This window comes from Puma concolor, unplaced genomic scaffold (assembly GCF_028749965.1).
Source record: "Puma concolor isolate L17-30 unplaced genomic scaffold, mPumCon1.1.hap2 unalloc_scaffold_5, whole genome shotgun sequence".
NCBI classification, from domain to species: Eukaryota; Metazoa; Chordata; class Mammalia; order Carnivora; family Felidae; genus Puma; species Puma concolor.
This window is the reverse complement of record NW_028240258.1, coordinates 168531-191972: the sequence shown is the minus strand read 5'-3', so window position 1 is coordinate 191972 and position 23442 is coordinate 168531. Positions and strand designations below refer to the sequence as shown.

General features: G+C 36.9%; 1 protein-coding gene across 5 annotated transcripts in view; it reads left to right on the top strand.

Moving 5' to 3' along the window:
* Nucleotides 1-23442, top strand: part of LOC147571150 (cullin-4B-like) — a 139201-nt gene that overhangs the window by 103208 nt on the left and 12551 nt on the right. For all 5 annotated transcript variants that reach the window (XM_086696561.1, XM_086696560.1, XM_086696558.1 and 2 more), the window contains 2 exons: nt 526-631; nt 708-880. In XM_086696561.1, coding sequence (XP_086552687.1) covers nt 526-631; nt 708-880 — 279 coding nt within the window. The remainder of the gene's footprint in view (nt 1-525; nt 632-707; nt 881-23442) is intronic.

Here is a 23442-nt window from a genome sequence, read left to right as displayed (position 1 = left end):
TAAACGCCAAATCATATATTTTGGTATCATATCCAAAAAGTTGTTGTCAAGACCAGTGTCATGGAGTTTTCCCCTTATGCTTGAAACTTCAGATTTCACCTTTAATATTTAATTAATTTAAAGTTAATATTTTGAACGGTCTCAAATAGGAGAACAATTTTGTAATCTTTATTGTTACTTCTTTCGGTTGGGAAAGAAGCAGTTGGGAAATTGTTTACCCACTTTTAGTACCTTGATTATGAGTGGTGATAACACAAATATTTTTTCTGGTTTTTAAATATCTAATGTATTGTTAGTTCTAAAGTGGAAAGTATGTTTATTTATTGTGGAAACAGCCAATGCTGTTTTTTTCTGTTAATGTCTGCCACTTTTAGCTCTATTTTGACCTCAACAGGACTCGTTTCAATTACTATTAATATTTTAATATAATAAATAGAGAGGATTTTAAGTAGCTAAAGTCATACCTACATCATCATTAAATTGGTATTTTTCTATAAGAAATTAATAGAATGTTGCTTTTAACAGGGCAAAAAAGAACTTCAGGTAACCCTTTTCCAAACATTGGTGCTGTTGATGTTTAATGAAGGAAATCGGTTCAGCTTAGAAGAAATTAAGGTGGCTACTGGAATAGGTAAGTATTGATTGTAATTGTTTAAATCTGTGCTGTAATAAAAATGCTAAACTTTTTTTTTTTTTTTCTCATTCAGAGGATAGAGAACTTAGAAGAACTCTACAGTCATTAGCTTGTGGCAGAGCTAGAGTTCTTATCAAAAATCCCAAGGGCAGAGATGTGGAAGATGGTGATGTATTTTTTTGTAATGAGGAATTCAAACACAAACTCTTCAAGATAAAGATCAATGAAATCCAGATGAAAGAAACGGTACTTTGTTTCTCACTTTAATGTCACTTTAATTTTCTGATGCCTTTTAAGAAGTTGTTTTTTTGTTTTTTATTTGTTTTTTTGTTTTGTTTTGTTTTTGGTGCAGTAGTAATTAGAATAATATGTTTTTTGTGTTTTGGTAAAAAACATAAAATTTTACCATCATGAGCATTTTGAAGTGTATGGTTTAGTAGTGTTAAATATATCTACGCTGTGGTGCAACAGATATGCAGAACTTTTTCATTTTAAAAAATAGAAAATCTGTTTTAACAAGACTCTGTTTTCTTTTTACCCCAGCCTTGGTAAATAACATTTTTTTTTATTTTATTTGAATATGACTAATTTTGGTACTTTATATAAGAAGAGCCATAAGTATTTCAAGTATGTGTCTTTTTGTGACTGGCTTAATTCACTTAGCATAATGTCCTCAAATTTCATTAAATACGTAGCTAAGGAGCAAGTAAAAGGATTTTTTTTCATTTACAGCTGAATCTTCCATTATATGAATATGTCACATTTTGTTTATCCATTCATTCACTGATGATCATTGGGTTGCTTCCACCTCTTGGCTGTTGTGAATAATGATGCTGTGAACATGAGTGTACATGCCTGTACAGAGATACAAGTATCTCTGAGACTCCGCTCTTAATTGTTTGGACATTTGGCCAGAAGTGGGTGTGCTGGATCATAGAGCCATTTTATTTTAACTTTCTTTTGAGGAACCAATATACTATATTCCATAGAATTTTCTAAGTTTTACAGTCCACCAGCAGTGCAGAAGAATTCCAGTTTCTCCACATATTTGGCAAAACTTATTTTCTCTATTGATATTATTATTATTGTTAGTAGTGGTAGTAGTAGTCGTCGTCTTAGTATTAGTATTAGTATTTATATTTTTATAGTAGATATTCTGCAAGGACAAAAAAGTGATAGTATCATTTTGATTTGCATTCTACGAGAATTTATAAGTTTGAACAACTATTTATGTGCATTATGGCCATTCGTATATCATCATTGAAAAAAATGTGTATTCAAGCACTTTGCCTTTTTTTTTTTTAATTTTGAGTTATTTAATATTTTTGTTGTTTAATTATAGGAATTATTTATAACCTCTGAGATATTAATGACATATATGTATATGATTTACAAATATTTTCTCATTCTGTAGAATGCTTTTCAACCCTTGACTTTATGCGGTGATGCACAAAAAAGTTTAATGTAGTAACATTTGTCTGTTTTGCTTTTACCTGTGCTTTTTGTCAAATCCAGTGTCTTGAAGCTTTTTCCCTGTTTTCTTTGAGGAGCTTTTGTTTGTGTATTTGTCTTCTTTGTTTTGTTTTGTTTTGTTTTCTGGTTTTAATTAAATTTGATTTTTGTGTGAGTGAAATGTCCACTTTCATTCTTTTGCATGTGAATATCTATCGAACCATTTTTTATTAAATTTTAACTTTTAATCCCATTATAGCTGACATACATTAGAATATTAGCTTCACGTAGACGGTATAGTAACTCAGCCCTTCCACACAACACCCAGTGCTCTTCCAAGTGCCCTCCTTAATTCCCAACGCCTATATATCCGATTCCCACAGGCACCCACCCGTCCTCTGGAAACCATCAGTGTGTTCTCTAGAGTTAAGAGTCTGTTTCTTGCTTTTTTTCCTTAACTTGTTTGTTTTATTTCTCAAATTTCACAAATGAGTGAAATCATACAGGATTTGTCTAGCTCCATCCGTGTTGCAAATGGCAAGATTTTATTCTTTTTTAGTAGTTCTGGTTGTGTGCGTGTATCACATCTTCTTTATCCTTCCCTGGACACTTGGGTGACTTCCTTGATTTGGCTTTTGCAAATAATGCTTCAAAAAATAGGGGTGCATGTATCCCTTTGAGCTAGTGTTTTGGCATTTTGGGGTAAGTACCAAATTGGTGCATTATAGGGTAGTTCTACTTTTGACTTTCTGAGGTATCTCCTTACTGTGTTCCAAAGTAGCTACACCAGTGTAAGAGAATTCCCCTTTCTCTGCATCTTTATCAGCACCTGCTTTTTCTTCTGGTTTTGTTTTTTTGTTTTTTTTTGTTTTTTGTTTGTTTGTTTGTTTGTTTGTTTGTTTTAGCCATTGACTGTTTTGAGGTGATATATCATTGTAGTTTCGATTTGTATTTCCCTTGATGATGTATGATACTGAGCATCTTTTCATGTGTCAGTTGGCCGTATGGATGTCCTCTTAGGAGAAATATCTGCCCAAGGTTTCTGCCTATTTTTAAATTGGATTATTTTCTGGATGCTGAGTTGTATCAGTTCTTTACCTGTTGTGAACACTAACCCATTATCAGTTATGTCATCTGCAGAGATCTTATTGTGCCATTCAGTACATTGTCTTTTAATTTGTTAATTGTTTTCTTTGGTATGCAGAAGGTTTTTATTTTGATGTAGTCCCTATAGTTTGTTTGTTTGTTTGTTTGTTTGTTTGCTTGTTTTCCCTTGACCTAGGAGACATATCTGGAAAGCCCATGCTCTCTCTATGATTTTTATGGTTTCGAGTCTCATTTTTAGGTCTTTAATTCATTGTGGATGTATTTTTGTGTATTGGGTAAGAAAGTGGTTCATTTTAATTCTTTTTCATGTCCCTGACCAGTTTTTCCATCAGTATGTATTGAAGAGACTTTACATATTCTTGCTTCCTTTGTTGAATATTAATGTATTTATGGTTTTATTTCTGGGTTTTCTGTTCTTTTTGCTGATTCGTATGTCTACTTTTATGTAATTTCCTTGCTGTATTGATTATTACACCTTTATAATATAACTTAAAATCTGGAATTGTGATACCTCCAACTTCGTTCTTCTTTTTCAAGATTGCTTCACATATTTGGGGTCTTTTGTGCTCCACATAGATTTTAGGATCATTGGTTTCAGTCCTATGAAAAATGCTCTTGGTATTTTGATAAGGGTTGCATTAAATGTATAGACTGCTTTGGTTGTTTAGAATTTTAACAGTATTTCTCCTTGCAATCTCTGAGTATGGGATGTTTTTCCATTTCTTTGTGTCATCTGCGGTTTCTTTCATAAGTGTTTTGTGTTTTCAGAGTACAGGTCCTTCACCTCTTTGGTCAGGTTCATTCCTAGGGACTTAATTATTTTTCCTGCAGTTGTAAGTGGGAGTATTTTCTTAAATTTCTCGTTCTGTGACTTCGTTTTTAATGTATTTAAATGCAGCCTTTTCTGTAGGTTGATTTTGTATCCTGCAACTTTACTGAATTCATTTATCACTTTTAGTAGTTTTTCTTTTCATGGAGATTTTAGGGTTTTCTGTATACAGTACCTCATGTCATATGCAAATAGTGAAAGTTTTCCTTCTTTACCAATTTGTATGCCTTTTATTTTTGTTGTTGTTGTTGTTGTCTGATTGCTGTGGCTAGGACTTCTAAGTACTAATTTGAATCAAAGTGGTAAGAGTGGGTTATCCCTGTCTTGTTCCTCAACTCTCAGTTTTTCCCCATTGAGTATGAAGTTTGTTACAGGTTTCGTAGGTGACCTTTATATGTTCTCTCTAAAGCTATGTTGTTGAGGGTTTCTGTCATGAATGAATGTTGTTCTTTGAGAATGCTTTTTCTTCATCTGTTGAAATGATCGTATGGTTTTATATTTTCTCTTGTTAGTGTAACATATTCCCTTGATTGATATGGGAATATCAAACTATCCTTCATCCTGGGAATATATTTAACTTGATCATAGTGAACGATTTTTTTATGTATTATTGAATTTTCTTTGCTGTTAGTTGGTTGAGAACTGTTGCGTCCATGTCCACCAGGGATATTGGCCTGTAGTTCTCTTTGTGTTGTCTTCTTTGGTTTTGGATTCAGGGTAATGTTGGACTTAATAGAATGAATTGGGAAAGTTTCCTTCCATTTCTATTTTATGGAATAGTTTGAGAAGAGGTGGTATTATCCTTCTGTTTTGATAGAATTCACTTATGAAACCGTCTTGTTCTGGAATTTTCTTTGTTGAGAGTTTTTAGATTATTGAGTAATTTCATTGATAGTAATCAGTTTGATCAAATTTTCTATTTCATCCTATTTCAGTTTTGGCATTTTACGTTTCTCGTAATTTATCAGTTATTTCTACAGGGTCTAATTTGCTGGCATATGATTTTTCATAATATGGTCTTCCAGTTGTTTCTGTGGTGTTGGTTATTATATCTCCTTTGTTGTTTGTGGTTTTGTTAATTTGAGTGCTTTTTTTTTTTATGGGCCTGGTTAGATATTGATCCATTTTGTTTATCTTCTCAGAGAATAAGATCCTGGTTTCACTGAGCGGTTTGTTTTTTTTCTTGTTGAACACACTTGTATCCTTTATACATTGAGTGGTGTTCAATATTGTTCAAAATCATTTGACCATATATGCAAGTATGTTTCCTTTCATCTTCTGTTTCTATTTCATTGTCTATATTTCTCTGCCCCTTTCCCATACTATTTGTATTACTATAGCCTTTGTAATATTTTGTAAAATCACAATGGGGGTCATCCATTGTGTTCTTCCTTGTTCTTGTCTTCTTTGTTCTTTTTTCCTTATTCATTTTACTTTTAACATCACATGATTTTAAAATCGTGTTTTATTTCTGCATCTGCAAAAATTTGATTTAGAATTTTGATAGGCATTACAAAGTATCTGGAGATGGATTAGGTGTTATTGATACCTTAACAAGATTCATCTAGTTGATGAATATGGGATGGATTTCCATTTATGTCTGTCATATGTATTTCTTTTAGCAATATTTTGTAGTTCAGTGGGTGTCTTTTACCAGTACTTCACTAGTTTAACTCATAACTGTTGTTTTTAATTTTGATGCTTATGAAAGTGGTACATTTCTTTATTTCTTGTTTCTCCATTTTACTAAGGTACAGTTGACAGTTAAAACTTGTATGATTCGTGCTGTACACTTGCTGTTTTGACATAAATAGACCTTGTGGAATAATTGCCATAATAAGGCTAATTTGACATATCCTTAAATCTCTCTCATATGTTAACTTTTTTGTGTGTGTGATTTTAGTGGTAAGAATATTAAATTACACTCTCAGTAAATCTCAAGCATGTAATACAACAGTTGTTAAGTATATTTAACATTGCTCTATAATATGTAGGACTCATTCATCTTGCATATCTAAAACTTTTTTTCTTTTTTTTTTTTACCTTTTGGTGAACACCTCGTTTCTCCCTCTCATCTCGCTATATTCTATTCTCATCTTCTATGTGATTGAGTCTCATAGATTCCAAATACAAGAGAGGTTACTCAGTATTTGTCTATCTTCTTTTACTTAGCATAACGTTTGTTATTTCATTGTATGCATATACCACATTTTAATCCATTTACTTATCGATGGACAATTAGGTTTTTCTATATCTTGGCTATAATCCTGTGATAAAGTAGAAGTTCAGACATGTCTTTGAGATCCAGATTTCAGTTTTCCCTAGTGGCAGTACCAATTTACATCCCCCAAAACTGTTCAGGAGTTCACTTTATCCACATCATCACCAATATTTGTCCTTTGGTTTTTGATTATCCTGACAGGTTGATGTTTTTAGTTTTATTTTCCTGATAGTAATTATTACGAGCACCTTGTTAGACTTTCAACCATTTGTAGCTTTTTCAGAAAAATATCTCAGGTCCTTGTGCCCGTGTTTAAATTGGGTAAAATTTTTCTTGAGTTATGCAAATTACTTATATATTTTGTATATGAACCCATTATCAGATATGTTGCCTGCAAATATTTTATATAATCCCATAGGTTACTCTTTGTTTTGTTATTTCCTTTCTGTGCAGAAGATTTTTTGTTACTTTTGCCGTTGTCTGTTCTTCAGTGTCAGATCCAGAATATCACTGCTCAGTCCACTGTCTACAAGATTCTCCCCTGTGTTTTCTTTTCCTTTTTCTTAGTTTTGAGAGAAGTGAGAGAGAGACAGAGAGACAGAGAGAGCACATGTGTCAGGGAGAGAGCAGAGGGAGAGAGATAGAATCTTAAGCAGGCTCCATCCATGTTCAGCATAGAGCCTAATGCAGGACTTGATTCCTTGGCCATGGGAACATGACCTGAGCTGAAGTCGAGTCAGACTTTCAACCAACTGTAGTACCCAGGTACCCCCACCCCATCTGTTTCCTTATCAACATTTTATTGTTTTGTGTGTCACATCTTTAATTTTAATTCATTTTGTGTATGACTTGAGCTAAGGGTCCAGTTTTATTCTGTTGTAGATGGATGTCCCGTATTCCCAACAGTTATGGAAGAGATCCCTTTTCCCCACTGTGTTTTCTTGGCCTCCTGGCATAGTCTTGTGCTTTAGAGTATTTAGTGGTCTGTCAGTTTTATTCCGTTGGCATGTATCTCTTTTTATTCCAGTGTTGTAGACTCTAAGTCTGAAGTTCTCTCTTGGCCAGCAGTAGAGCAGACTCAGGATGAAAAGTGGAGATGGCTAATGTCCAGGAAATGACAAGAGCCCCGAATAGGGGTCCTTGCCCCGTATTTATTATTATCAGAAAGCTTACAAAAGTGATGGACACGCAGAAAGAGAGAGTGAATCTGTGAACATAAACTCATGGCATGAGGAGAAGGGGTTTTTGGAGATATCGGTGTTTGGGTTTGGGTCAGTATAAAACAAAATCATGGCGCCAGGCAGATGGATGTTAATGGCAGACAGGAGGTACCATGTCTGTTTATCTTAGCTAGCCGAGGGGATAAGACAGATAGAGCATGCAACGTCAGGGTTAACAAGGCACCTTTTCTCTTGCTAATCAGCTCCACTTTGGGCAGCTTAACCAGCATAGCAGGAATCTGTAGCCCCATATACCTGTTTACCCAGTTTGGTCCTTCTTTCCTGTGAAAGCAGCTCTCTGCTGTAGTACTAAATTGGGGGACACTTTTGCCCAGAATGCCTAATCTTGTTTAACTCATATAACCTTGTATTGGGAGGCTTTGCCCCCTCTCTATTCTGGGGGCCTTTACCCACCCCTGCTCTATCCTCAGGTCTTAATCTTGTTTACCCAAGTTTGGGTGTGTTCATGTTACGGCTTTGTAATTCTTTATGCCATGGTGCGAGCCCAGGGAATTCCTAAGTTTATTCCTCAGTTTATTCCTCAAATTCCAGTATCATACTATTTTGATTAGAGTAGTTTTTAGTATGTTTTGATCAGGGAGAATCATAGTGTTATCTCGGTGTTCTTTTTATTTTTTTAAATTTTTATCTTTATTCATTTTTGAAAGACAGAGAGAGACAGAGCAGGGGTGGGGCAGAGAGAGAGGGGGACACGGAATCTGAAGCAGGCTTCTGGCTCTGAGCTGTCAGCACAGAGGCCAATACAGGGCTAGAACTCACAAACTGCAAGATCATGACCTGAGCTGAAGTCCAGCATCCAACCCACTGAGGCACCCAGGAGCCCCTAGGTGTTCTTAATATTTCTTAAATATTCTGGGTCTTTGTGGTTTCAAATACCTTTTAATAGGCTTTTTTTTCTCTTTCTGTAAAACGTGACATTTTGATTTTGCTAGAGATTGCTTTGAATCTGAAGGTTGCTGTGGGTGGTGTGGACATCTTAATAGTAAGTCTAACTTTTCAGAGACGCATAAATGTCTTTTGTGAGTTTTTCTGGTGCTTAGTATACAAGTCTTTCATCTCCCATTTAATCGTAAGTATTTAACTCTTTAATTATTTTTAAATTTGAATATAATTGACACAGTATTACTTTAGTTTCAGAATTACAACTCAGTAATTCTGCAACTCCGTATATTATGCTGTGTTCACCACAAGCATAGATATTGTTTGACATCATACAATGCCATTACAGTGGCTTTGACTGTGTTACTTTCGCTGTGTCTTTTATTCTTATGAATTATTCATTCCACAACTGGACACCTGTGTGTCCTGCTCCCTTTCACGCAGTTTGCCCGTCCTACCCATTCTCCACCCTCTTACAACCTTGAATTCTCTGTGGAATGTATAGGTTTGATTCTGGCTTTTTGCTTTTTAATTCATTTGATTTTTAGATTTCACCTGTGAGTAAAAGCATGTGACATTTGCCTTTCTCAGTGTGACTTATGATACTCAGCATAATATCCTCTAGTTCCATCCCTGTTGATAATGGCAAGAACTCATCCTTTTATATGGCTGAATATATGTTTATATACATACACACACCACATATTTCTTACTCATTCATCTATCAGTGGACACTTAGGTTACCTCCATATCTTGGCTATTGTAAATCATGCTGCAGTAAACATAGGAATGCACGTATCTTTTTGAATTAGTGGTTTTTTTTTCCTCCTTTGGATAAATACCCTGTAGTAGAAATACTAAATCATACGGAATTAATATTTTAACCTGTAAAGGCACATCCATGCTTTTTTTTTTACAGTGGCTGTACCAAATCATATTCCAACCAACAGTGTACAAAGTTTCCTTTTTCTACATAATCTCACTGAAAACTTACTTTTGGTCTTTGTTTCTGTCTTTTCTGATAGGTGTAATATATTTTATGGTGGTTTTGGCTTGCATTTCCCAGATGATTAGTGATTTGGGCATGTTTTCATGAGTCTTTTGGCCTTCTGTAGGTCTTCTTTGGAAAAATATCTATTCATTTCCTTTGACCATTTTTTAATTGCGTTTCTCTTTTACTGTTTTCGTCATATATTTTGGATACTAAAACCTTATCAGATATATCATAACTCTTTTCCTGTTCAGTGTATTGCCTTTTCATTGTGTTGATGGTTTCCTTCAGTGTGCAACAATTTTTTAATTTTTCATGTAGTCCCAATAGTGTTTTGGCTTTATAATAATATTACTCTTGCTAGAGGAGATAAATCTAGCAAAATGTTGCTTTGGCCAATGTCAAGGGAAGTTACCACCTATGCTCCATCCTAGGATGTTTATGCTTTCAGGTCTCATGTTTAGCTCTTTAATTCATTTTGAGTGTATTTTTGTGTATAGTGTAAGAAAGCGGTCCAGTGTCTTTATTTTACATGCAGTTACCCAGTTTTTTGAGCACGTTTTATTGGAGACACTTGTCTTTTCCCTATTCGCATGTTCGTGCCTCTTTTAGAGGCATATGTTAATTGGCCAAATAATTATAGGTTTATTTTTGGGATTGATTCTGTTCTCTTGATCTGTATTTCTGTTTTTGTCCCAGTATGGCACTCTTTTGATTTCTACATATTTGTTACATGTCTTAAAACCTGGGATTGTGATAGCTTTGTTTTGTTTCCTTTTTTTCTAAAGATTGCTTTAGCTATATGAGGTCTTTTGTGGTTTGAAGACATTTTAGGATATTTTGTTCTACCTCTGTGAAAATGTATTTTGATAAGGATTTCACTAAATCTGTAGATTGGTTTGGGTAGTGAAGGTATTTTAACCATATTTATTCTTCCAGTCCTATGAGTGTGGAATGTTTTTCCATTTCTTTGTCTCCTCTTCAACTTTTTTAGTGTTCTCTGTTTAGTGTTTTTTGTTCTGTGTTTTTCAGAATTCAGGACTTTCAGGCTAAGTTTATTCTTAGGTATGGTATAGGTTTGGGTTTGCAATTGTAAATTGAATTATTTTCATAATTTATCTTCTACTTTGCTATTAGTTACAAACAGTGCAGTTTTATGGGTATTGATTTTGTGTCTTGGCACCTAACCTAACTCACTAATTACTTCTAATCGTTTTTGGTGGAGGCTTTAGGATTTTCTTTCTTCATTACCAATTTGGGTGCCTCTTATTTTCCTGTCTTTTGTGATTGCTGCAGCTAGAATTTCTTATGTTATGCTAACTAAACGTGTTGAGCTCCTAGCTGCCTAGAAGAAAAGCTTTGTTTTTCCCTATTCAGTGTGTTGATAGCTGTGTTTTTTCATAGATGATGTTTTATATTGAAGTATGTTCTCTTTAAACTGACTTTGTTGGGAGTTGTTTTTCATAAATACAGATTGAATTTTGTCAGGATTTTATGCATCTGTTGAGGCAATCATATGATTTTTTTCGATCATTTTTTGATGTGTTGTGTATGACATTGGCTGATTGCAAATACTGAACTATACTTGCATCTCTGGAGTTAATCCTTCCTAATTGTAGTAAATGATGTTTTTAGTGTTTTATTGAAGGTAGTTTGCTAATGTTTTGTTGAGGGTTTTTGCCTCTCTGTTTATCAGGTATATTGGCCTATAGTTTTCTTTTTTTGGAGTGTCTTTGGTTTGCATGTCAGGGTAAACCTGGCCTCATAGGATGAATTTGGAAGCATTTCTTCCTCTTATGTGTTTTGTTTGGTTTGTTATGTTTTGTTTTTTGGCATAGTTTGAGAATAGATATTAACTGTTATATAAATGTCTGGTAGAATTCCCCTGTGAAGCCATCTGATCCTGGGATTTTAATTTTTGGTAACTTGTAATTAACAGATCAATTTCATTACTACTACTTGGGCTGTGAAGATTTTCTGTTTCTTCCTGATTCAGTCTTCGAAGATGGTATGTTTTAGGAATGTATCCATTTGTTCTCGGTTGTTCATTTTGTTGGGATTTTGTCATAGCATTCTCTTGTAATTCTTTATATTTGTGTCGTATAAGTTCTGTTTTGTTTCTCATGTTATATATTTGGGTCCACTTTCTCTCCCCTATGCTCTCTTTCCCTTTTTGGTGAGCCTGGGTAAGGGTTTATCAATTTTGTTTATATTTTCAAGGATCCAGGCGTGGATTTACTTATTTAAACTTTCTGCTATTTTCATAGTCTTTATTTTACTGATTCTGGTCTGTTTTATGTGTTTATTTGAGCTTTTTCTTATTTATTGAGGTTGTCTTGTGTTGCTGTATATTTCCCTCTTAACACAGCTTTTGCTGTGTTCAAATGATTTTGGATCATTTTGGTTTCATTTTCATTTGTTGTCACATATTTTTGTATATCTTCTTTGATTACTCTGTTGACACATTTAGTATCCTATTGTTTAACTTTTGTGTGTTTATGCTTGTTCCAGTTTTGTTTTTTTGTTTTTTTTTCCTTGTGATTGCTTTCTGGTTTTATCTTGTGGTTGGAAAAGTGGCATGATGTAAATTCAATCATTTTAAATTTATTGAGATGTGTGTTGTGGCCTAACATCTGTGTATTCTGGAGAATGTTCAATGAGCCCTTGAAAATAAGGTGTGCTCTGTGATTTGGGGGTGGAATGTGCTTAATATATCTTTTAAAGTCCATCTGGTTCAGTCTGACATTGTTTTCTTACTGATTTTCTTCTTGGATGATCTTTCTATAGTAGGTTGAAGTCACCTACTATATTGAATTGCCATCAATTTGTCGTTATGTCTGTTAATATTTGCTTTTTGTATTCAAGTGCTTCATTGTTGGGTGCATAGATGTTTTTAATTGTTACATGCTCTTATTAGGTTGATCCCTTTATCATTATGCAATGCACTTTTTTTCTTTTGCTGTAGTCTTCGTGTAAAGTCTGTTTGGTCTGGAGCACCCCAGGTGGCTCAATCAGTTAATCTTCCAACTTAGGCTCAGTTCATGATCTCACTGTTCAGGGGTTCGAGACCCACGTTGGGCTCTGCATTGACAGCTCAGAGCCTGCAGCTGGCTTCGGATTCTGTGCTTCCCACGCCCCTCTCTCTCCCTGTCTCTGCCCCTCCCCCACTTGTGCTCTGTCTCTCAAACATTAAAAAAAAAACTATAAAAAACGATTAAAAAAATAAAGTCTATTTCATCTGATATTAGTATTTCTACCCAGGCTTATTCTTGCTTCTGTTTGTATAATTATTTTTTCCCAGCACTTCACTTACAGTCTGTATGTATCGTTAGGATTGAAATGAATCTTTTCTAGACAGCATATAGACTAACCTTTTAAAATTCATTTTGCCACCCTTTGTCTTTGATTGGAGTGCTTACACTGTTTACATTTAAAGTAATTATTGACAGAGATACCTGGGTGGCTTAATCATTTAAATATCTGATTCTTGATCTCCTCTCAGGTTTTGGACATAGTCATGAGTGCAAGCCCTGCATTGGTCTCTGAGCTTGGCATGAAGCCTATTTTACTTATGAGCTAAGTAACTAAGTTATTGATACCTTTGTATCTGTTGCTATTTTTATTAGTTTCTTGATTTTTTTTTTTTTTTTAGTTTTTCTCTGTTTCTGTTTTCTTGTCTTGTGCTCTTTGTGATTGGCGAATTTTGTAGTGATATATTTGCCTTTCTTTTCTCTTTATGTTTTGTGTATCTCTCATAGGTTTGTAGTTTGTGGTTACAAAGAGGTGTACCTATAAGGTCCTATGTAAGTAGAAGTCTGTATTAATTTTATAGTCATTTAAGTTGAAACACATTAATTTTTTTTTATTTTTACCTGTCTCTTACCTTTTTACTTATCCTGCATATTTTCTATACACATTGTCATATGTTATGTGTTTTAATTCAGTGTCTACTTATAGCTGTTGTTTCTTTCACTGAAAGAAGTCTGCTTAAAGTTTCTCTTATGGCTGGCTTTGTGGTGATAAACTCATTTGTTTGGCAAATTCTGTCACTCCTTCAAATCCAAATTATAATCTTGCTGGGTAAAGTATTCTTGATCGTAGTTGTTTTGTTTTGATTTCCCTTCAGCACTTTGAATATATCATGCCACTACTTTATGGCCTGAAAAACCTGTTGAAAAATCTGCTGGTTAGCCTTGTTAGTTTTCCCTATGTTATAGGTAACTTTTCATTTCTATATTGCTGCTTTGGACATTTTCGCCTTATCTTTAATTTTTGATATTTCAATTATTATGTGTGTGGTATAGAGCTTCTTTGGTTCATCTTTGTGTGAGCCTTTTGGATTTGGAACCTGTTTAATTCCTTATGTTAGAAAATGTTTCTGGTATTATTTTGCTCAAGTAAGATTAATACACCTCTCTCTCACATTCTTCTCTGAAGCCCCAATAATGTAAATGTGTGGTCCCTTGATATTGTCCATCCAAGATATATCTTAATCTATACTCATTTTTGAAATCCTGTATCTTTTTGCTGTTCAGCCTGAATGTTTTCCATTACTTTCTTAGATCACTGATACATTCTCCTAACTCCTCTGATCTACTGTTGATTCCCTGTCATGTTTTTGTTTTTTAGTTTCATTTATTGTATTCTTCACTTTTGATTGCCTCTCTTTAATATTTTCTATCTCCTTACCGAGTCTCACTGAAATCTTTCACTCTTCTTTTGCAGCACCATGAGAATCTTTATGATCTTTACTTTAAATACTTTATCAGGCATATTGCTTTTCTCCATTTCATTCGGTTGTTCTTCTGAAATTTTGTTGTTCATTCTGTTGGATGACGTTTCTCTGTCTTCCCATTCTGCCTGACTTTCTGTGTTTGTTTTTTGTATTTGGTGGAACAACCACTTCTTTTAATTTTTTTTTTCTTTTGAACAGTTACCTCTAATCTTGAAGAAATGGTCTTCTGTATAGTTATCCCTCATGTAGACTGTGTAGTTGGTGACTTTTGCTGGCTGGCTAGAGCTATAATTTGCATGATTTGTAGTGGCACCCCAAAAGAACTACCGTAGCTGATTTGGTCACAGATCCGTGTGGCCTCTCGGCTCTCCACACACTGGGTGTCCTCACAGAACAGCAAAAACTAAAGTGGGTCAAAGCCAGGTGTCCTATGGCTCTACAGCCAGAGGGCTCCTTAGCATGATAGCTGAATGTGAAGTAGGTGTTATTTGGAATGTAGGAGGACCCTCTGTATTAAATACACTCTCACAAGACAGCTGAATTTGAGATTGCGTCCTAGGGAACTCTGTGCAGGGGATGCCTTCGCAGTTCTGCTGTAGCTAAAGCGTTGTACAGGCAGGCCGTGATGTTCTTGAGCTCTCAGCACAGAGGGTGCCCTAGTCAGATTGCTGAAACTAAATTGGGGTGGGGGATATTCTACACACAGAAGGTACTTTGGCAGGATCACTGAAGTGGATGTAAGCTTGAGTATGCCAGGACTTTTCCACACAGACGGTGTACTATTATGGTGCCTGGAACTGATGCTGGCACAGGCTGAGGTTCTGGGGCACTTTGTGCTTAATGGGACAGCTGGACCTGTAGCAGACATTAACTGAGAGGTCCCAGAGTGCCCCCGCCACCAGTAATTCCCTTGGAATCCATTTGAAGTGTAAGTGGTGCATGTCCTGGAGTATTCAGTGGTGCTTTGCTACATACAGTTTCACCTTTTCATGAGGTCTAGAAGTGTAGGAAGAATTAGCCAGGAATATTCCAATATTCCTTTTGTAGGATGGCTGGGACTGGTATGGGTTGTTTCCCTGGGGCTCACTCAGGCAACAGACTAGTTAGGGTACCCTGACAGCACTGTTCTGTGCTCTCAAGATGGAGGGGGAGTATAGAGCATATCTGTCAACCTCTCCTACCCAGAGAAAATTCTAGTAGGTCCACTTGCTATTTGGAGGAGTTCTAAGGGTGGTTCTCTAGTGCTTGTTGCTCTTTTAAACCACTGGATTTTAATTTTGTTTTTGTTTTTGTGTTTTAATATACCCAAGTGTGACTATGTCTGGAAATAGACTAGTTTAGACCTGGAGTTTGCTAAAGCAGTAGGCTTGTTATGACATCCCTACTCATCTCTGGTTTGCACTTTCAAAGTGGGATGTAAACCATGTTTCTGTCCACTTTCTCTGACCCAGAAGGAGTTTTAGCAAGTCCTCTGCCATTTGGCAGGGTTCTAGGGCTGTCTCTGTTATAAACTAGTTGTTGTTTAAAACTGCAGCTGTGTTCTGTGCCCAAAGAGGTTCTGTTTAATTTTCCCTTTCCCCAACAAGGGATGAGGATGCTTGAAGAAACCCCATGCCTCTCTTTGAGAGTCCTTTCTCTGTTTGGTGTTACAAGGCCAAAAAACAATATCAAAGCCTAGTATTCAGGAGAACAAGCCTTATTTGTAAGGGCCACAGAATGGAAAAGTGAGAACTGAGTTCACAAGTCAACTTCTCTTTTATGGTGAATTGGGGGTAGAATTTTATATCTATGTTTCTTGGAAACATTTTTCTAGATATGTGTTTTGAGGCAGGGGAACAAAAGGAAAAATAAACTATTGGGACGTCATCAAACTAACAAGATTTTGCAAAGCTACTGACTGGGAGAAGTAATTTATAAACATTCATATATTTGTTAATGATATGTAGAGTAAGGGGTTAATATCTAAAGTATGTAAAATAAAAGTATGTAAGGCATTATACAACTCAAACTCTACAACTCAACACCAAAAAAGCAGATAATACAAATAAAAAATGAGCAGAAGAACATTTTTCCAAAGAAGACATACAGATGATTAACAAACACATGAAAAGTCTGAACATCAGTCATCATCAGGGAAGTGCACATCAAAACGAAAAATCAATTAGAGATCACCTCTTACCTGTCAGAATGGGTAAAATCAAACACACAAGAAACAACAAATATTGACAACGATGTGGGAAAAAGAGAATGGTCAGGCAGTGTTGATAGAAATGCAAACATACATCCATTATGGAATTTCCTCAAAAAATTAAAAATAAAATTACTCAAGGAGGCATGGAAGATGGTGTAGGAGGATGCTGGGCACACCTCGTCTTGCTGATCATTTAGATTCCACCGATTTCTGCCCAAATAACCCAGAAAACCACCAGAAGACCGCAGAATGGCCTCGCCAGAGCCAAGCATAGACAAGAGGCCCACAGAAGAGGGTAGGAAGGGCAGAGAGGCAGTGCGCGTTACAGGGCCTGGCGGGAAGGAGCTGGGGTGGTGGAGGGGCAGCTCGCCCAGCGAGGTAGAGCCCCCGAAGTCTGCCATGCAAAAGCAGAAAGGTCAGAATCTGTGATTTCTGACAGCCAGTGGAACTTCACATCTGGAATGTTAAAAGTCAACAGCTCTGCTCTCGGAGAGTGGGGAGGACGAGAGGATGCTGGGAGGGAGAGTTGTGGAGGCCCAGCAGACAGAGCTGAGCTTGGCCTGAGAACAGAGGTGGTGGCCAGCACCATTTCCCTATTCCCATCCCCCAGATGAAATTCCAGAGGAAACCAGTTCGCGTCACCGAACTTGATTGCACCGCGCAAAAAGCCCAACGCTGTGCTTCTGTGGATCCGTCACTCCAGTGGGCCTGCCTCCATTCCAGTGCTGCAGGGCCCCTCCTCTTGGGACCACCAATGGCAAAACTAGCTTAGCCGGTCCCTTCTGCTCTTTGTGAACGTTGCAGATCCACCCCCGCTAATGCATCCTTGGCCAGATTCCATGGAACCAGCACCACAAGCCTGGCAGTGTGCAAGTAGCTCAGACAGGAGCTGGACAGCTGACTGGACAAGTAGCCCAGGCAGTAGCAAGACACACCACTGCACAATGAATACTACCCCTGGGACAGAGGAACATAAAGAACACACCAGTCTGACCGTGGCCCAAGTGGTGGGCTGGGGGCAGACTTCAGGTCTGACTGTGGCCCCACCCGCCAAAAGTTACTCCGGACAGCACAGGGTAAGTTCCGTGAAATTTTGAACTACCGCGGGAACTACCCACAATGACAAAACGGAAGTACTCTCTTCAAAAGAAACTCAGGAAGGAGTGACAGCTAACAAGTTGATCAAAAACTGGTTTAAGCAATATAAGTGAACAAGAACTTAGAATAATAGTCATAAAATTAATCACTGGGCTTAAAAAAAGCATAGAGTACATCAGAGAATCTATTGCTACAGAGATCAAGGGACTAAGAAATAGTCCTGAGGAGCTAAAAAATGCTATAAATGAGGTGCAAAATAAAATGGAGGCGGCCATAGCATGGATTCAAGCTGGAGAGGAGACAATAGGTGAATTAGAAGATAAAAATATGGAAAAAGTGGAAGCTGAGGAAAAAAATATCCAGGAGTATGAGGGGAGAATTAGAGAACTAAGTGATGCAATCAAATGGAACAATATCCCTTCGTAGGAATTCCAGAAGAAGAGAGAGATTGGGGGGGGGGGGGGGGCTGAAGGTGTACTTTAACAAATGATAGCTGAGAACTTCCCTGATCTGAGGAAGGAAAAAGGCACTGAAATCCAAGAGGCACAGAGAACTCCCTTCAGATGTAACTTGAATTGATCTTCTGCATGACTTATCATAGTGAAACTGGCAAAACACAAGGATAAAGAGAAAATTCTGAGAGCACCTAGGGATAAACGGGCCTTAACATACAAAGGTAGACACATAAGAGTAGTAGTAGACCTATCTACTGAAACTTGGCCGGCCAGAAAGCAATGACAGGAAATCTTCAATGTGGGGAACAGAAAAAATATGCCTCAAGAATCCGTTATCCAGCAAGTCTGTCATTCAGAATAGAAGGAGAGAGAAAGGCTTTCCCAAGCAAACAAAAACTGAAGGAACTCATCTTCACCAAACCAGCCCTGCAAGAGATCCTCAGGGGGACTCTGTGAGTGAAATGTTGAGCAAGGACCACAAAGTCCCAGAGACATCACTACAAGCATGATACCTACAGACGTAACAGTGACCCTACACCCATATCCTTCAAGATTAACACTGAATGTAAATGGACTAAATGCTCCGACAAAAAGACATAGAGTATCAGAATGGATAAAAAAACAAGACTCATCCATTTGCTGTCTACAAGAGACTCATTTTAGACCTGAGGACACCTCCAGATCGAAAGTGAGGGGATGCAGAACTACCTATCATGCTACTGGAAGACAAAATAAAGCTGGAATAGCCATACGTATGTCAGACAAACTAGACTTTAAATTAAAGGCTGTAACAAGAGAAGAAGAAGGCCATTATATAATAATTACAGGGTCTCTTCATCAGGAAGAGCTAACAATTATAAGTGTCTACGGACTGAATTTGGAAGCCCCCAATTACATAAAACAGTGAATCACAAACATAAGCAAACTTATTGATAAGAAAGTGGTAATTTCAGGGGACCTTAATACCCCACTTACAACAATGGATAGATCATCTAGACACAGGATCAGTAAAGAAACGAGGGCCCTGAATGATACATTGGATCAGATATACTTGACAGATATATTTAGATCTCTGCATTCCAAACCAACAGAATATACGTTCTTCTCGAATGCACATGGAACATTGTCCAAGTTAGATCACTTACTGGGTCACAAAACAGCCCTTCATAAGTATAAAAGAATTGAGATCATACCATGCATACTTTCAGACCACAAGGCTATGCAACATGACATCAACCACAGTTGAAAGTCTGGAAAACTGCCAAAGGCATGGAGGTTAAAGAACACCCTACTAAAGAATGAATGGGTCAACTAGGCAATTGGAAAAGGAATTGGAAAATATATGGAAACAAATGAAATAAAAATGCAATCCAACGCTTTGGGATGCAGCGAAGGCAGTCCTGAGAGGAAACTACATTGCAATCCAGGCCTCTCTCAAGAAACAAGAAAAATCCGCAACACAAAGTCTAATAGCACACCTAAAGGAAATAGAAGCAGAATAGCAAAGACACCCCAAACCCAGCAGCAGAAGGGAAAGTATAAAGATCAGAGCAGATATAAACAATATAGGATCTCAAAAAACTGTAGAGCAGATCAATGCAAACAAGAGTTGGTTTTTGAAAAAATAAACAAAATTGATAAGTCTCTATCTAGCCAGGCTTCTCAAAAAGAAAAGGGAGATGACCCAAATAGATACAATCATGAATGAAAATGGAATCATTCCAACCAATCCTTCAAATACAAGCAGTTATCTGGGAATACTATGAAAAATTATATGGCAACAAACTGGATAACCTGGAAGGAACAGACAAAGTCCTAAGCACCCACACACTTCCAAAACTCAAACGGGAAGAAATAGAAAACTTGAACAGACCCATAACCGGTGAAGAAATTCGGTAAGTTATCAAAAATCTCCCAACAAATAAGAATCCAGGACCAGATGGCTTCCCTGGGGAATTAACCAGACATTTAAAGCAGAGATAATACCTATCCTTCTCAAGCTTTTCCAAAAAAATAAGGAAGGAAAACTTCCAGACTCATTCTATAAAGCCAGCAATACGTTGATTCCCCAACCAGAGACCCAGCAAAAAAAAAAAAAAAAAAAAAAAAGAGAACAACAAACCAGTATCCCTGATGAATAAGGATGCAAAAATTCTCAATAAGATACCAGCAAGTTGAATTCAACAGCATATAAAAAGAATTTGCCATGATCAGGTGGGATTCATTCCTGGGCCACAGGACTGGTTCAACATTTGCAAGTCAATCAGTGTGATACATCACATTAACAGAAGAAAAGAAAAGAACCATATGATCCTGTCAATCGATGCAGAAAAAGCATTTGACAGAATTCAGCATCTTGTCTTAATACAAACCCTCAAGAATGTCGGGATAGAAGGAACATACTTAAACTTCATAAAAGCCATTTATGAAAAGCCCTAAGCTAATATCATCCTCAGTGGGGAAACGCTGAGAGCTTTTCCCCCTGAGATCAGGAACATAACACGGATGTTCAGTCTCACCACTGTTGTTTAACGTAATGTTGGAAACGCTAGCGTCAGCAATCAGACAACAAAAAGAAATCAAAGGTATCAAAACTGGCAAAGATGAAGTCAAGCTTTCACTTTCCGCAGATGACATTTTATACGTGGAAAACCTGATAGACTCCACCAGAAGCCTCCTAGAACTGACAGATGAATTCAGCAAAGTCGCAGGAAACAAAATGAATGTACAGAAATCTGTTGCATTCTTGTACAGTAATAATGAAGCAACAGAACGACAAGTAAAGAAACTATCCCATTCACGATTGTGGCAAGAAGCATAAAATATCTAGGAATACACCTAACCAAAGATGTAAAAGATGTGTATGCTGAAAACTGCAGGAAGCTTATGAAGGAAATTGAAGAAGATACAAAGAAATGGAAAAACATTCCATGCTCATGGGTTGGTATAATAAATATTATTAAAATGTCAATACTACCCAAAACGATCTACACATTCAATGCAATCCCAATCAAAATGGCCCCAGCATTCTTCTCAAAGCTAGAACAAAGGATCCTAAAAATGTATGGAACCACAAATTACCCCAAATATTATAGTAATATTAAAGAAAATAACCAAAGTGGGAGCCATCACAATCCCAGACTTTAGCCTCTATTACAAAGCTGTAATCATCAAGAGAGTATGGTATTGGCACAAAAACAGATACTTAGACCAATGGAAGACAATAGAGACTCCAGAATTAGACCCAAAAAAGTATGGCCAACTAATCTTTGACAAAGCAGGAAAGAATATCCAATGGAAAAAAAGACAGTTTTTTAAACAAATGTTGCTGGGAGAACTCGACAGCAGCATGCAGAAGTATGAAACTAGGACAGTTTCTTACACCATTCACAAAAATAAACTCAAATTGGATGAAGGACCTGAATGTGAGACAGGACACCATCAAAACCCTGGATGAAAAAGCAGGCAACAACTTCTTTGACCTCGGCTGCAGCAGTTTCTTACTCTACATGTCTCTAAAGACAAGGGAATTAAAAGCAAAAATGAACTATTGGGACTTCATCAAAATAACAAGCTTCTGCAATGCAAAGGAAACAATCAACAAAACTAAAAGGCAACCGAGAGAAAGGGGGAAATATTTGCAAATGATGTGTTGGATAAAGGGTTAGTATCTAAGTCTATAAAGAACTTACCAAACTCCACACCCAAAAAACAAATAATCCAGTGAAGAAATGGGCAGAAAACGTGAATAGACACTTTTCCAATGAAGAAATCCAGATGGCCAACAGGCACATGAGAAGATGCTTAACATCACTCCTCATCAGGGAAATACAAATCAAAACCACACTGAGATATCACCTCACACCAGAGTGGCTAAAATGAACAAATCAGGAGACTATAGATGCTGGAGAGGATGTGGAGAAACGGGAACCCACTTGCACTGTGGGGGGGAATGCAAACTGGTGCAGCCACTCTGGAGACAGTGTGGAGGTTCCTCGTAAAATCAAACATAGGTCTACGCTATGATCCAGCAATAGCACTGCTAGGAATTTACCGAAGGGATATAGGAGTGCTGATGCATAGGGGCACTTGTACCCCAATGTATATAGCAGCACTTTCAACAATAGCCAGATTTTTGAAAGAGCCTAAATGTCCATCAACTGATGAATGGATAAAGAATATGTGGCTTATATATACAATGGAATACTACATGGCAATGAGAACGAATGAAATATGGCCTTTTGTAGCAACTGAGATAGAACATGGAACATCGATAGAACTGGAGAGTGTTATGCTAAGTGAAATAAGTCATACAGGAAAGACAGATACTATATGTTTTCACTCTTATGTGGATCCAGAGAAAGTTAACAGAAGACCGTGGGGGAGGGGAAGGAAAAATAAAGTTAGAGAGGGAGGGAGCCAAACCATAAGACACTCTTAAAAACTGAGAATAAACTGAGGGTTGATCGGGGTGGAAGGGAGAGGAATGTGGGTGATGGGCATTGGGGAGGGCACCTGTTGGGATGAACACTGGGTGTTGTATGGAAATCAATTTGACAATAAATTTCATATTAAAAAATAACAAAATGAAATAAAATGACTACATGAACTAGGAATTCCAGTGTTGTCTTTACCCTACGAATTCAGAAAGATTTATGCACCTCTGTGTTTATGTTTATTTCTGCATTATTTACAACAGTCAAGATACAGAAGCAACTTGAGGATCCATCAATAGATGAATGGGTAATGATGTGACACACATAAACACCTACACGTGAATGTTATTCTGCCATAAAAAAGAACGAAATTTTTGCCATTGCAACCATATAAACAGAGCTAGAGCGTAAAATGTTAACGTGAAATAAGAGAAACGTGAAATAAGAGAAAGACAAATACCATATGATTTCCACAAGTTATATGAGGAATTCAGGATACAAAGCAAATGAACAAAGAAAAAAAGAGATTCTTCATCAGAGAGAATATTCTGATGGTTACCAGTGAACAGTTCAGTGGAAGAATGGGTGAAATCAGTGAAGGGGAAAAGGAGTACACTTACTGTGATGAGCACTGAATAGTGTATAGAATTGTTGAATCGTTATGCAATACACCTGAGACTAATTTAACACTGTGTTAGTTATACTGGAATTTTAAAGAATTACAGATAAAATTTAAAAAAAAATTCCCCTTGATTTCTTCTTTAGTCCATAGTTGGTTTGTTTTTTTTTTCCCCTTAAGGAATGTGTAGCTAATTTCCTATCTGTTTGTAAGTTTGCAAGCTTTCCAGTTGTTGATATATTGTTTTTTTGTTTTATTTTTTTCAACGTTTTTTATTTATTTTCGGGACAGAGAGAGACAGAGCATGAACGGGGGAGGGGCAGAGAGAGAGGGAGACACAGAATCGGAAACAGGCTCCAGGCTCTGAGCCATCAGCCCAGAGCCCGACGCGGGGCTCAAACTCCCGGACCGCGAGATCGTGACCTGGCTGAAGTCGGACGCTTAACCGACTGCGCCACCCAGGCGCCCCTGGTTGTTGATATATTGTTAATAATCATTGTGATCAAATAAGTACTTGATATTTCAGTCTTACTAAATTTGCTAAAATGTGTTTG